Source organism: Ctenopharyngodon idella, chromosome 3, assembly GCF_019924925.1.
Source record: "Ctenopharyngodon idella isolate HZGC_01 chromosome 3, HZGC01, whole genome shotgun sequence".
NCBI classification, from domain to species: domain Eukaryota; kingdom Metazoa; phylum Chordata; class Actinopteri; order Cypriniformes; family Xenocyprididae; genus Ctenopharyngodon; species Ctenopharyngodon idella.
The window spans coordinates 12,398,151-12,411,001 of record NC_067222.1 but is presented as its reverse complement, the minus strand read 5'-3'; the positions used below and the strand labels follow the sequence as shown (position 1 = coordinate 12,411,001).

General features: G+C 37.8%; 1 protein-coding gene across 2 annotated transcripts in view; it reads left to right on the top strand.

The window, feature by feature from the left end:
• The first annotated feature begins 2,773 nt into the window (after positions 1 to 2,773).
• The window catches only part of LOC127509899 (gastrula zinc finger protein XlCGF7.1-like), a 43,831-nt gene continuing 33,753 nt past the window's right edge, over positions 2,774 to 12,851 (top strand). For both annotated transcript variants that reach the window (XM_051889210.1, XM_051889217.1), the window contains exon 1: positions 2,774 to 2,905. In XM_051889210.1, the coding sequence (XP_051745170.1) occupies positions 2,848 to 2,905 (58 nt within the window). In that variant the 5' untranslated portion in view covers positions 2,774 to 2,847. The remainder of the gene's footprint in view (positions 2,906 to 12,851) is intronic.

Below are 12,851 nucleotides of genomic sequence, written 5' to 3'. Positions count from 1 at the left end.
TTCCAGTGTGGGAGGGGCTGATCTGCAAATTTATGATCAATTATGACAGATTGTCCTTTTTTTATCATACACATTTAACTCTGATTATTCAGGTGGGGTCAAATCTAGCATAAATCATAAAGTTCTCACCCGCCACAGACTGAAGCTCTTCTGGAATGATGGAGAAGACTCTTGCGTTTCTTCTTTTTGGAGGCTCAGTTTGTAGTAAAGTCTCACAGAATGCAACTGTAACAATAAAAATAGGTTACTTATTTTATTGGTTACAATAAAAACGTAAAATAATCTAGCTTTATCCAGCAATATTGTAGATCCCTCGATCATTTATCCTTAATGCAGTTCAGCCTTTTACACTTTTATACTACTTTTCTGGAAATTCCAACTTCATATTAATTATCAATTGATCAATGCCCAGTATGATCCAATCGTCCTGTTGTAGGAGGATCAGTCTCTGTCACTCATTATTAATCTGCCGGATGTCCTTCCTCTGTTGTTTTCGCTGTTTTCTTCTTCTAGCGCTATTCCTCTCACCTCCGCTTGAGGTTGCATCATGCTCTCTTCTTCTTCTTGGTAACATTTCTGTTTGGTTTCAAATAGTTCAAACTCAAGAACTACAATTTTTAGCATATATTCCTGACTGTTATATGCCTACTGTTTCTAACAGCAAACACTCAGAATAAAGTGAGATGATCTGCTGATGATCTGAATGTCTTGATGAATGAGTGTTGATAGTCTGAGGATCATCAATATTAACAGAGAAACTGCTGAAAAGTCTTTATTTTGTATGTCTTGGAGGTTAAAGCAGTTAAAGGACAACAAGCATAATTTAATTATTTATCTGACTCCAATATAAATAATCTGTCTTTCTTAGAACAAAAAGGAGAACATAGGATTTAACCAGAATAATGAAAGTTATAATCACTTTAACTTTCAGCATTATCAGTAATAAGAGGAAAGATTCTCAAAGCCTTTAAAGCAAGAAAAGTTGTTTATTACTTCACATTTAAATATACAGACAGTTAAATTGAACAACATACTGTATAGAAAAACTTACCAAAACCAACTTACAGTAAATTAAAAGACCAAAAACCTGAAGGCAAATGGCTGGTGATCAAGAGAGAGAGAGAGAGAAATTAACATATTCTCCTCAATGCATGTTCCAACAGTAGTATCTAGACTGTACATTAGGGTACTTTATTATCTATATTAAGTTCAGCACAATTCTCTTCAGTTTATAAGCAGTCAGATGAGACCAAACATGTTAGAAGACACTAGTAGATCAATAGTATGTAGTGAAGAAGCATGTGTGTCCTGTGAAGAAAATGGCACAGATTAGAGGTGTAAGAGACCCAACAGTCCTCAATCAGCATAATGATTCCCTCGCATCTGATTCAGAGCATTAGCATACTGTGATGATGATGAAGGCCATTTACTTAATTCACATGAATACATTTAAAGTGATAACTGCTGTACTAGGACAGTAAATAGGCCAGATCTACCCATATTTCATGTCAATAGTTCCTGTTTTCACCTCATTTATTATGCTGATGCCTTCAGATCTGCTGTAAATTGACACTTAAAGCTCATTTCATTGGTGTAAAATGAGTGTGGGTGTTTGTTGGCTACAAATTAAGTTTATTTCTGTGTTTATGCTTTCAGTTGTTTTTCTGACCATTATTAAAGGATTAGATCACTTTCAAATAAAATTTTCCTGATAATTTACTCACCCCCATGTCATCCAAGATGTTCATGTCTTTCTTTCTTCGGTCGAAAAGAAATTAAGGTTTTTGAGGAAAACATTCCAGGATTATTCTCCTTATAATGGACGTCAATGGACACCAAATGGTTGAAGGTCAAAATTACAGTTTCAGTGCAGCTTCAAAGGACTTTAAACAATACCAGACGAGGAATAAAGGTGTTATCTAGCGAAACGATTGGTCATTTTCAAAAAAACATACAACTGTATATGCTTTACAAACACAAATTATCGCCTTGCACGTACTTCCGCTTTCAGCATTCTTCAAAACGCTTACGCTGTATGTCCTACACGTTCCCTATTCTACTTACGGAAAAAACAGAACTGGCGCTGCGTTCATTTCGTAAGTAGAATAGGGAAGGCGTAGGACATACAGCGTAAGCTTTTTGAAGAATACGAAAGTGCGGTTTTGGCGGAAACACATGCAAGGCAATCATTTGTTTATATAAAGCATATACATTTACATTTTTTTCCGAAAATGACGGATGGTTTCTCTAGATAAGACCCTTATTCCTCGTCTGGTATTGTTTAAAGCCCTTTGAAGCTGCACTGAAACTGTAATTTTGACCTTCAACCATTTGGAGGCCGATGAAGTCCACTATAAGGAGAATAATCCTGGAATGTTTTCATCAAAAACCTTAATTTCTTTTCAACTGAAGAAAGAAGGACATGGACAACTTGGATAACATGGGGGTGAGTAAATTATCAGGAAAATTTTATTTGAAACTGGACTAATCCTTTAATATTTATTTTTGAATTTACATTACATTATTTTTTTGTTCTTTTCTGTATTGATATCTGCCTATATTTCAATGAAAAATCAGGTTAATGTTCAGGTTTGTAATCAAAGAAGTTGTGAAATAGCATCGGACAGAAAATATATTTATGATATTTAGTATTAAAACAAATTTAGTAACTGATATATCTTTGATTTTGGCAGATTAGCTCCTCCCACATCACTTATATAATCAGTGAAGCTCCTCCCACATCAGTTCTCCAATAAATGCTGGAATATTCCCATCAGACGAGCATCAGAGCATCAGGAAGAGCTGAAATCTGCAAAGACTGAGTTTATTAAAGAGGACAGTGAGAACATGAGTGATCCAGAACGCTGCAGAATGAAACACACTGAAGATACTGAAGAACAAAGAGGTTGGTGTTTATTCTTCAATCATTCATGATGCTGAACAACATTCATGTTAGAAAGATTCAAAAACACTTTAGCAGATTTAGACAAACAGTTAAACTATGAAATGCTACAAAAGTTTCTGGTTTATTTATTTTCAACAAATCGTCAGTAAAGGGAGGTTTTATACTTATTTTCAACATCAGGTCAAACTAAACATCATGTTAGCTCTTTTATATCTGGTTCACACTTTTTTGTAACAATGTTGCCAACATGTTAAACATATAGTATTTTTTAATATAGTGATTATTTTAGCCATAAACAGTAAATACCAAAGTAAATGAACTTCCCACAATGACTGACAGGGTTGTTAACTTAAGCAAAGGCAGTTGCTGTAAAATTGAGCATTGTGCTGAAGAGTGGAGCCTGTGCTTCAGTTCAGGAGAAGATCAAGAAACATTGATGATATGCTGTTTGTTGCTTTATTTAACAGGCAGTGACTGTGCAGTTGCTGACACAGTGAAAATCTCTTTATTTAAAATATGTTTAGTGGACTCAAATGAAATAAATTCACAGTAATAACATGCTCACATTATTAGCCTATTATAAATATTAGTCCATAAAATATAAATGGCAGCCGGACGATTTAAGGCAGTCGGTTTCTACAAATGAAAGTTTTAATTTAGTGCATGGTCTTGTCTTCTTGTACAAAAAACAACATTGCACACTGCGGCTGCACACATGCGTATGAATGGAAGTCAATGGAACAAAAAGTCTAGTGTGACCGGCCCTAAATAATTAAAAAGTCTTCAGGAAAATCAATTTAAAGGAACACTCCACTTTTTAGGCTCATTTTCCAACTCGCCTAGAGTTAAACAGCTGAGGTTTACCGTTTTCGAATTATCATTCAAAAACGGTAAAACTCAACTGTTTAACTCTAGGGGAGTTGGAAAATGAGCCTATTTTCAATATCAATCTAAAAGTTGGTGTCAATATATAGCTGTATTATATATTTTAATGTTAATATCATGTTAGATAATTGTGTTATTGATCAAAAATAATTAATATTTGTAACTACAGAAACATGCGATTTGTCTCTAATGTTTTAAAAATAGTAATTGGAAGATCAGTTTACCTCATTCATGGAAAGTTTCAGTGACAATAATTTATAAAAATGCATAAAAATGATCATAATATTTTATTTTGTCTATTAGATCACTTTTATGTCTTTTCACTCCATATTTCTCTTTTTGAATTATTTTGATGAACTGAAAATAAAAATTAGTCTTTTTTTTCCCTTTCATTTCAGACCTGATGAAAGAGAACGAGGCGGTTGAAGAACCTTTGAGTTGCTCAACGACTAAAAAGGCATTTTTAATGAACAGAAGAGCCAATGAATCTACAACCTGCACTCAGTGTGGAAAGAGTTTTAGAAAAAAACATCTTGAGCATCACATGAGGATCCACACTGGAGAGAAGCCGTTCACATGTGATCAGTGTGGAAAGAGCTTCACATACAAACAAAATCTTGATGACCACATGAGAGTTCATACTGGAGAGAAGCCGTTCACATGTGATCAATGTGGAAAGAGATTCTCATGCAAACAAAGTCTTAAGCTTCACATGAGGATCCACACTGGAGAGAAGCCGTTCACTTGTGATCAGTGTTGTAAAACATTTAGTAGGGCATCAGCCCTGAAGACACACCTGGTAGTTCATACAAAGGAGAAGCCACATTCATGTTCTGTGTGTGGAAAGAGTTTTTCAGTGCTGTGTAGTTTACAAGTACATCAGAAAATACATACTGGTGTGAGAGAGTACATGTGCTTTGAGTGTGGGAAGACTTTTAATACAGCAAACAATTTAAAACAGCACCAGATTATTCACACTGGAGAAAAACCGTACAAGTGTTCATACTGTGACAAGAGATTCAGTTTTTCATCAAATCTGAAAAGACATGAAAGGATCCACAGCAGAGAGTGAAACCTTTTAAATGTATTAAATATAAACACTATTAAATGTAACTTGAAGCAACACATGGAGATCCATGCAGTGGAGAAACCACATCACCACAGTCTGAAATCATTATAAGTTATTATATATATATATATTATATATAACAATATTTGTTGCATTAATTTCCTGTTATCACTGTGAAGCTGCTTTGAAACAATTCACAATTTAAAAAACGCTATATAAATAAAGGTGACTTGACTTACAGTAGTACATAGTAAAGCGCAATGCAGTGAAAATCTGTTTAAAATGTTAATTTGGACTCAAATGAAATAAGTTCACAGTAATTATATGCTCACATTATTAACAAATTATACATATTATTACACAATATTGAGAAAGCAGCAGTGACCAATCAGTGTTGTGTAGGAAACGAAGATTACATGTCAAACACGCTCCATTTCATGACCAAACTAGTGATTTATAACACATCTTCATGACATTAAAATAGATCATAATCGTGACACAGCGGTTGTCGACCAGATTTGATGGGATTAAAATGACTATTGAACTCATCATGATCTTGACTTTGAGCTTCAATTTTCATTTCACGTCTGTCTCTCATTTGAAATCTTATATGATTTATTGTTTCTTTTGACCTGATGGATTTGAACAAGAAATGAAAAGTTCATCGAGCATGAGTTCTGCAGAAACATCTGAAGATTCACACAAAGGAGAAGATTCAAGAATCACAAAGATTTGCTGTCTGTTCAGAAGCAAACTCTTTGTTCTTTCTTTTTTTTTCAAGAGAGAAGCAAGTCAATGTCCGAAATAACAAGTCGCTCTCTTCCTGTTGAGTGTTGTAAGAGGTTGGCGTTTCTGATCACCTTCGGGTGTGTTTAAACATGCAGGTCAAAGAACATCATGATTTCTTCAGATTAAATTTTAAAATGCATTCAAATAACTTAACTGAAATGTCCAACGGCCAGCTCCGGCACACCGCCCATTAGAGCGCTGCGCGCGACTGATTTCTTAAACCCGTACCCGCCCGCTCCCACTGAATGTCTGACGAGGACCGGCATTTCCCACAACCTGCGGACTTTCTCTCAGAGCTTGTGAAAAATGTAGGCCTACACAAACACTCAGACTAAATTTGTTCAAGTTAACATCCAGAATAACAGACTTTAAACATGATTGCATTTAAATAAGATGATGCAGCCACTAAACCAAAGCGCCACACGTGATAAAAAATATTGGGTATTTTTTTTTATAGTGTTATAAAACATTAACCGTTAAAACAAAAGTACAACTAGCGGCACCTCAGTTTTTAAACACAGGCTAGTACTCACGAATTAAACGATTAACTAAACAAACAGTTTAACTGTTAACAAACAGATTAAGTAAAGCCAAATCACAATAAGAAATAACTTTAACTTTAACTAGGACTTAGAAAATAGGCTAGATATACTTTAAACAAATTAAATACAAAACCAAATAAATGAAATAAATAGAATACCTCAAGAAAATCTCAGATTATACATTCACAATAGCTTGCTTAACAGGCTATTGCAAAAAAGAAAATAAATATTTTATCTTGCTTTGCCATTGTCAAGTAAACGCTGCTTTAATCTTCTTCTCAATTTCATGTGTTGACTCCATTTCTATTACACGCCAAATCCCACCATTCTTTTCTATTTGAAAAAATGGATGTGATGCCTGTCTAACAACTTCATCTATTAGAGAGATAGAGGAATATCTCTGCTTGTAAGCCTGCACAGAAATTATGTCTTCAAGAGAATCCAAATCGTCACTCTGGCATCGCAGGCACAAAGAAGGTGGACATGCTTTCTCAAGTTCTCAGTCTTCTACCTCATCTAGAAGTTGTATCGCAAGATTAGCCATCACGAAAGCTTGTGCAAGTGCTGAGGCAGCCAAGGCCAGAGCGGCTAATGCAAAGAAAGAAATTGAGATTAAAGTGGAACAAGCCCGACTTTAAGCAACATTAGAGGTGCTGCAGGAGGAGAAAGAAAGAGATGCAGCCATACAAGAAGCTGAAATTCTAGCAGTAGCCTTCACAGAAGTAAACCATGTATCAGCATCAGAGTCTTCTAGATTAGCATCCAACGCACCGCAGACTATGATTATGACTATGATTGGGCAGAGATTGAGTCAACTAGATCATCCACTGTGAGGGCCTCATCGACACGATAACCAGTGGCACAGCTCCTCAACAAACCGTCCATACTGGCGTGATGAATACGATCCTCAGCTGGATTGAACTGGAATAAATACTTTGAATGTTGCGATCCTATCGGACTTATGATAGCTACCTGAATCGTAACAAAGCACTGTTCACCAGAGGAGAACTGGCCCCCCGACTAAGCCTGGTTTCTCCATTTAACCACCTATTTGCCACCTGATGTCACCTGTTGGAGTTTGGGTTCCTTGTCACTGTCGCCTTTGGCTTGCTTAGTTGGGGACACTTGACATTTGATATTCAACACTGCTTTGCATCTGCCTGCATTGACACCATTTTCTTTGAGAGCTGCTGTGCAGCCAAAATTATTTACCAGTTATCACTGTAAAGCTGCTTTGACACAATCTGCATTGTAAAAAGCGCTATATAAATAAAGGTGACTTGACTTGACTATGTAAGACAACAAGCATCTAGCTAAAATTCACAAAGCAGTCCTGAGCATATGTCAGATACTTAAAGCCTGAATAAATACCTTGCACGCAGTAGCTTTGTAACTTCTGGACTGAACACTTTTGAGGATACACCTATAAATTATTGGGCTTGGAGATCATCTTTCAAAAGTTCCATTGCAGACCTTGACCTCAAGCCAGAGGAAGAGATTGATTTGCTCATCAAATATCTTGGCAGAGAATCATCAGAACAAGTATGAAGAATAAAATCATTTAATATTAGACACCCATTTGCAGGTCTACAAATGGCTTGGGAGACACTAGAGGAAATGTATGGCGTATCAGAGGCAATTAAAAGAGATCTCTTCTCCATACTGGAAAGCTTCCCTAAAATTTCAGGTAAAGATCTGTATAGGCTGCGTAATCTTGGAGGCCTGCTTGCAGAGCTGGAGGCAGCCTAGCTGGATGGCTATCTTCCTGGGTTGTCCTACCTTTACACTGCTTGACTGTAGGAAAGCTTCCTTATAATATCCAAAAAAAAATGGATATTGTATGGATCTAAGTACAAGAAAAGGCATTCTGTGGCCTTCCCACCATTCTCTGTGTTTGCTGACTTCATTCGTTCAGAAGCTAAAACAAGAACGGACCCAAGCCACTTCTATAGCTGTTCATAAAACCAGAGTTAACATGTCTGAGACAAGAGATGCAACTGACAGGATAAAATCTGTTTATCCTCATCCATATTGTATCATTTATGACAAGCCTCATCCACTAAAAAGATGCAGAGGCTTCAGAGTGAAGATTGCAAACAGTTTCTTAAGGAACATTTAATAGGCTTCAGATGTGGCTCCTCTGTAGATCATATGGCAAAAAAACGGCAAAGCTGAAATCCATTGCACTGAATGTGATAGTGATCGTCATGTTTCAGCTCTACATCCTGGTCCAGCACCCTAGAAGAAAACCATCCCTCCTGTCTTAGAAAATGGCGGGAAGGAAAATGAATTAACCAATCAAGAGGTAACATCAACGTGCACTGAAGTGTGGAGCTGAAATAAGTGCTAGAGCATGTTCCAAGTTTTTTCTGGTTAACGTATATCATGAGGGTAACAAAACGCAATCCAGAAGAATGTATGCAATTCTGGATGAACAGAGCAGCCGCTCATTGGCAAGAACAGAATTCTTTGAGGAGTTTCAAATCAAAGGATCTTCTTTTCTGTATTCACTCAAGACATGTGCTGGATTAAAAGAGACAACAGGAAGGAGAGCAAGTGGCTACATTGTGGAGTCATTGGATAAAAATGTAAGCCTTCGTCTTCCTACACTGCTAGAGTGCAATCAGATTCCTAATGTTCGTTCTGAAATTCCTACCCCAGATGCACCACGTTGTTTCAGTCACCTCAGGGATATTGCTGATCAAATACCAGCCATTGACCCAGATGCTAGCATCCTCCTTCTCCTTGGCAGGGACCTTATTAGGGTCCACAAGGTCTGTCAACAGATGAATGGTTCACATGATGCTCCATTTGCTCAAAAATTAGGGGCCAGACCTCAATAATAGCCTCCTGGGAATGTTGCTGAGATTTCGAAGGGAGCCAGTGGCTATTACCGCTGATATTCAGCACGTTCCACTATTTTTTAGTCAGAAAGGATCACAGAGATTTCTTGCACTTTCTCTGTTATCAAGACAATGACCCAAATAAAGAAATAGTGGAATACAGAATGTGTGTTCATGTGTTCGGCAATCATCCATGTGGTTTCATTGCTCCTGTTACTATCAAAGGAAGGCTGTTGCTTCGGGAAGTCTCCATGCAGGCTGAAGATTTAGATTCTCCATTACCAGATGACTTGGATACGATGGAGGAACTCCTTACAAAACCTGCAAGATCTAAAGATCCCACATACTTACTCATCTTTTCCTACTTCAGAGGTTCAGACAAGGTAGTTGTGTATATTCACAGATGCATCCATGAAAGCTGTTGCAGCTGTAGCATATCTGCACTCTACATCTCGCAATGGCCAAAACAGATACTGGCTTTGTGTTTGGAAAGTCAAAGTTAGCACCACGACCAGATCTGACTGTTCCAAGATTGCAACTCTGTGCTGCAGTTGAGATCGCAGACATGGTTATAGAAGAAATAGGCTTGCAGTTCAACGGTATCCAGTTTTACACAGACAGTAAAGTTGTTCTTGGATATATTCATAATCAAACAAAACGTTTCTATGTGTATGTGAACAACTGAATCCAATGCATTCTTCAGTCATCTACTCCTAGTCAATGGAACTATGTTCCATCAGATGTCAATCCTGCAGATCATGGGTCTAGATCTGTAGCAGCTGATCATCTCAGTAGCACAACTTGGCTTACAGGGCCAGACTTACTTTTGATCTCTCCAACCTTAAACTCCTTGCTTCAAGAGAACTATGACCTTGTTGATCTTGCATTAGATTCAGAAATCCGACCACAAGTGGTTTTATGTCTAACTGCAGTATCAAATCAGTTCCTGACTCCTGAACATTTGACCGCTTCTCCAGCTTGAGCAACCTAATCAGAGAGATCGCTCGTTTAAGGCACATCTCCCAGACATTCTCCCATTTAACAGAAGAGCCAAGATGTAGTGGATGGCATTTCTGTACTAACAGTCCCACAGATGAGGAGTTGGAAAAAGCCAGGATTGTTATCCTAAAGAGTGTTCAACATGTAGCCTATTCCAAGGAACTAAGTGATATAAAAGCAGGATGCAATCTCTGACCTAAAAGTAGTATATGGAAACTTCATCCTATTCTGGATGACAAAGGTCTTCTGTGTGTTGGTGGCCATATTGCTCAGGCAGGTTTTGAGAAGGAAGAATGTAATCCTGTGATCATTCCTGGAAAACATCACGTAGCAACTTTGCTTGTTCTACACTATCATCAAGCAGTCAAGCATCAAGGAAGGCATTTTACTGAGGGAGCAATACGAGCAGCTGGGTATTGGGTACTGGGTACTGATGAGCGCCAAAAGATGCATTGGAAGTCTACTTAACAAGTGTGTGACATGCAGAAAGCTTTGTCGTCCTACAGAGTTCCAACAGATGGCAGACTTGCCTGCAGAAAGACTTCAAGTGGCTCCACCTTTCACATATGTAGGAGTCGATGTATTTGGACTATGGCAGGTGGTTTCTTGCTGCACTAAAGGAGGCTACTCCAATTCCAAAAGATGGGCGGTCATTTTCTCATGTATGTGCACAAGAGCAGTGCACATTGACATTGTAGAGACATTGAGTGCAAGCGGATTCATTAATGCACTACAACGTTTTTTTTTTTTTTTTTTCTGCAATAAGAGGACCCGCCAAGCAGAAATTTTCTTGGAGCAGTGCAGGAGCTCAAGATGAATAAAGAAACATCAAGCTCTGATCTTGAGAAGTATCTACAACAACATGCTTGTACATGGATATTCAACCCTCCCCATGCATTACATATGGGAGGTGCATGGGAAAGGATGGTGGGTATACATATTCTTGATTGTATGCTGCTCGAAACAAAGTCCCTGCAACAAAGTTCTTGTAACCCTCATGGCTGAAGCGTCTGCTATTATTAATGCACACCCTCTCGTCTCAGTTTCTTAAGATCCTGAAGCTCCTTTAATACTCACCCCTGCTATTCTGCTGACCCAGAAAACCTGTTCAATCCCTCCGCCACCTGGTCAGTTTACAGATAAAGATCTTTTTAAAGCTGAGTGGAAAAGAGTTCAAAATCTTGCAGAAACATTTTGGACAAGATGGTGCCGTGAGTACCTTTCCACTCTACAAAGTAGGCAGAAGTGGCAAGATAAGAAGCCTTGTCTTAAGGAAGGAGACATTGTGTTGATGAAAGATGGCCAAGCCAAGAGAAATCAGTGGCCTTTGGCTATCATTACAAAAATGCTACCTAGCAAAGATGGTCTTGTGAGGAAAGTGAAGCTAAAATTCATTAAAGAAGGTGTACAGAAAAACTTCATTTGCCTTATATCAGAAGTGGTTCTACTTTATTCCCCCTAAGACACTAGATTAATAAAGTGGGGTCTTTACAAACCCCAGGCAGGGAGTGTGCTGGACTTTGGTTTGAACAAGAACTTTTATTTTGATATTTATTTTTGAGTTTTCCCTAGTTTTCCTATTCTTGTTTTAAGAGGAAGTAGGCAAAATTACTTAAGTGCTTTAGTTGTGCAAGGTATGCCATGTGGTTGCAGTCATCCAGCTTCATCTTGCCTATCAAAGCCCTTTGAAATGCAATGTTTAAAGGGGTGGTTCAGTGTTTTTTTTCTAGGCTTGATTGTGTTTTTGGGGCACAGTTTAACCCATTGTCTTAATGCTTCGTTTTTTTTTTAAAAAGACGAATTTTTCATATATTTTACCTTTACCTCTATACCTCTGTTTCCATTGTCATTCGAACAGCTCGTTTGACTTTCTTGATTCTATGAAGCCACTCCCTCCGAAATACGCAATGTGCTCAGATTGGTTAGCTTGCCCAGTGTCTTGTGATTCGCTGAAGCGTCTGGAAACGCCGCACCCCTTACCATTCATTGTTACATGTAACGTTTAATTTATAGCATGAACAACTGTTTGTCTATGAACATAGACGTTAGTTGGTGTTTGTTGGCATTTGCTGGAGAAGTATGCAATAGAATTTAGCTAACTGGCTAGCGAAACAAAAACGTGTTGGTCTTTGTTTACGTCCTCGATGCAACCAAAAAATAGCAACAGAACTATACATTTAAAAGACATGTACAAACAATAAAACGTACTTACAGTTTGGGGCCGATAAACAGCAGCTTCTGCTTTTAAAGTGGGAACTGCTTCATCTTTCAGTAAAAGCCTTTGTGCAAATCCAGCATTAAACTCGCGTAGATTCTGGAAGCTGTCTTCCACGTGCATCCAGTGTATAAAATATCACAGATTATAATGGGTTCTATTATCTTTTGACATGTCGCTCGCGTCCGGTGTACACAACTCTTCCACTTCCATTATGCTGTGCGACATGGCCTCGCCCACTTTGTTGCGTGTTCCCAGGGGTGTGTTTTGCAGGGTTTATGTTGTCACCAACCCGTTGTAGTCCAAACCGATCGTTTTTGTAGGCATTAAACTGCCATAACTTTAAAAGACAATATCTCTGTTCGCATTGAACTTTCAGCGCTGTAACTTTGCAGATACTGTTTATGCTCAAACAGCAACATTACACACTAACTAAAGTTAAAAAAGTGAAATCGCAATGAACCACCCCTTTAATTTTGTTTTGTGAGCATTGAGTACTTTATTGCTGAGCTATGTGTTATAATTGAGTCTGTTGGTAATTTTGCAATGTAGCATTCAATTTAGCAATTGTAACTTGTTCTACTCAACTTTTCAAAGTGTTTAT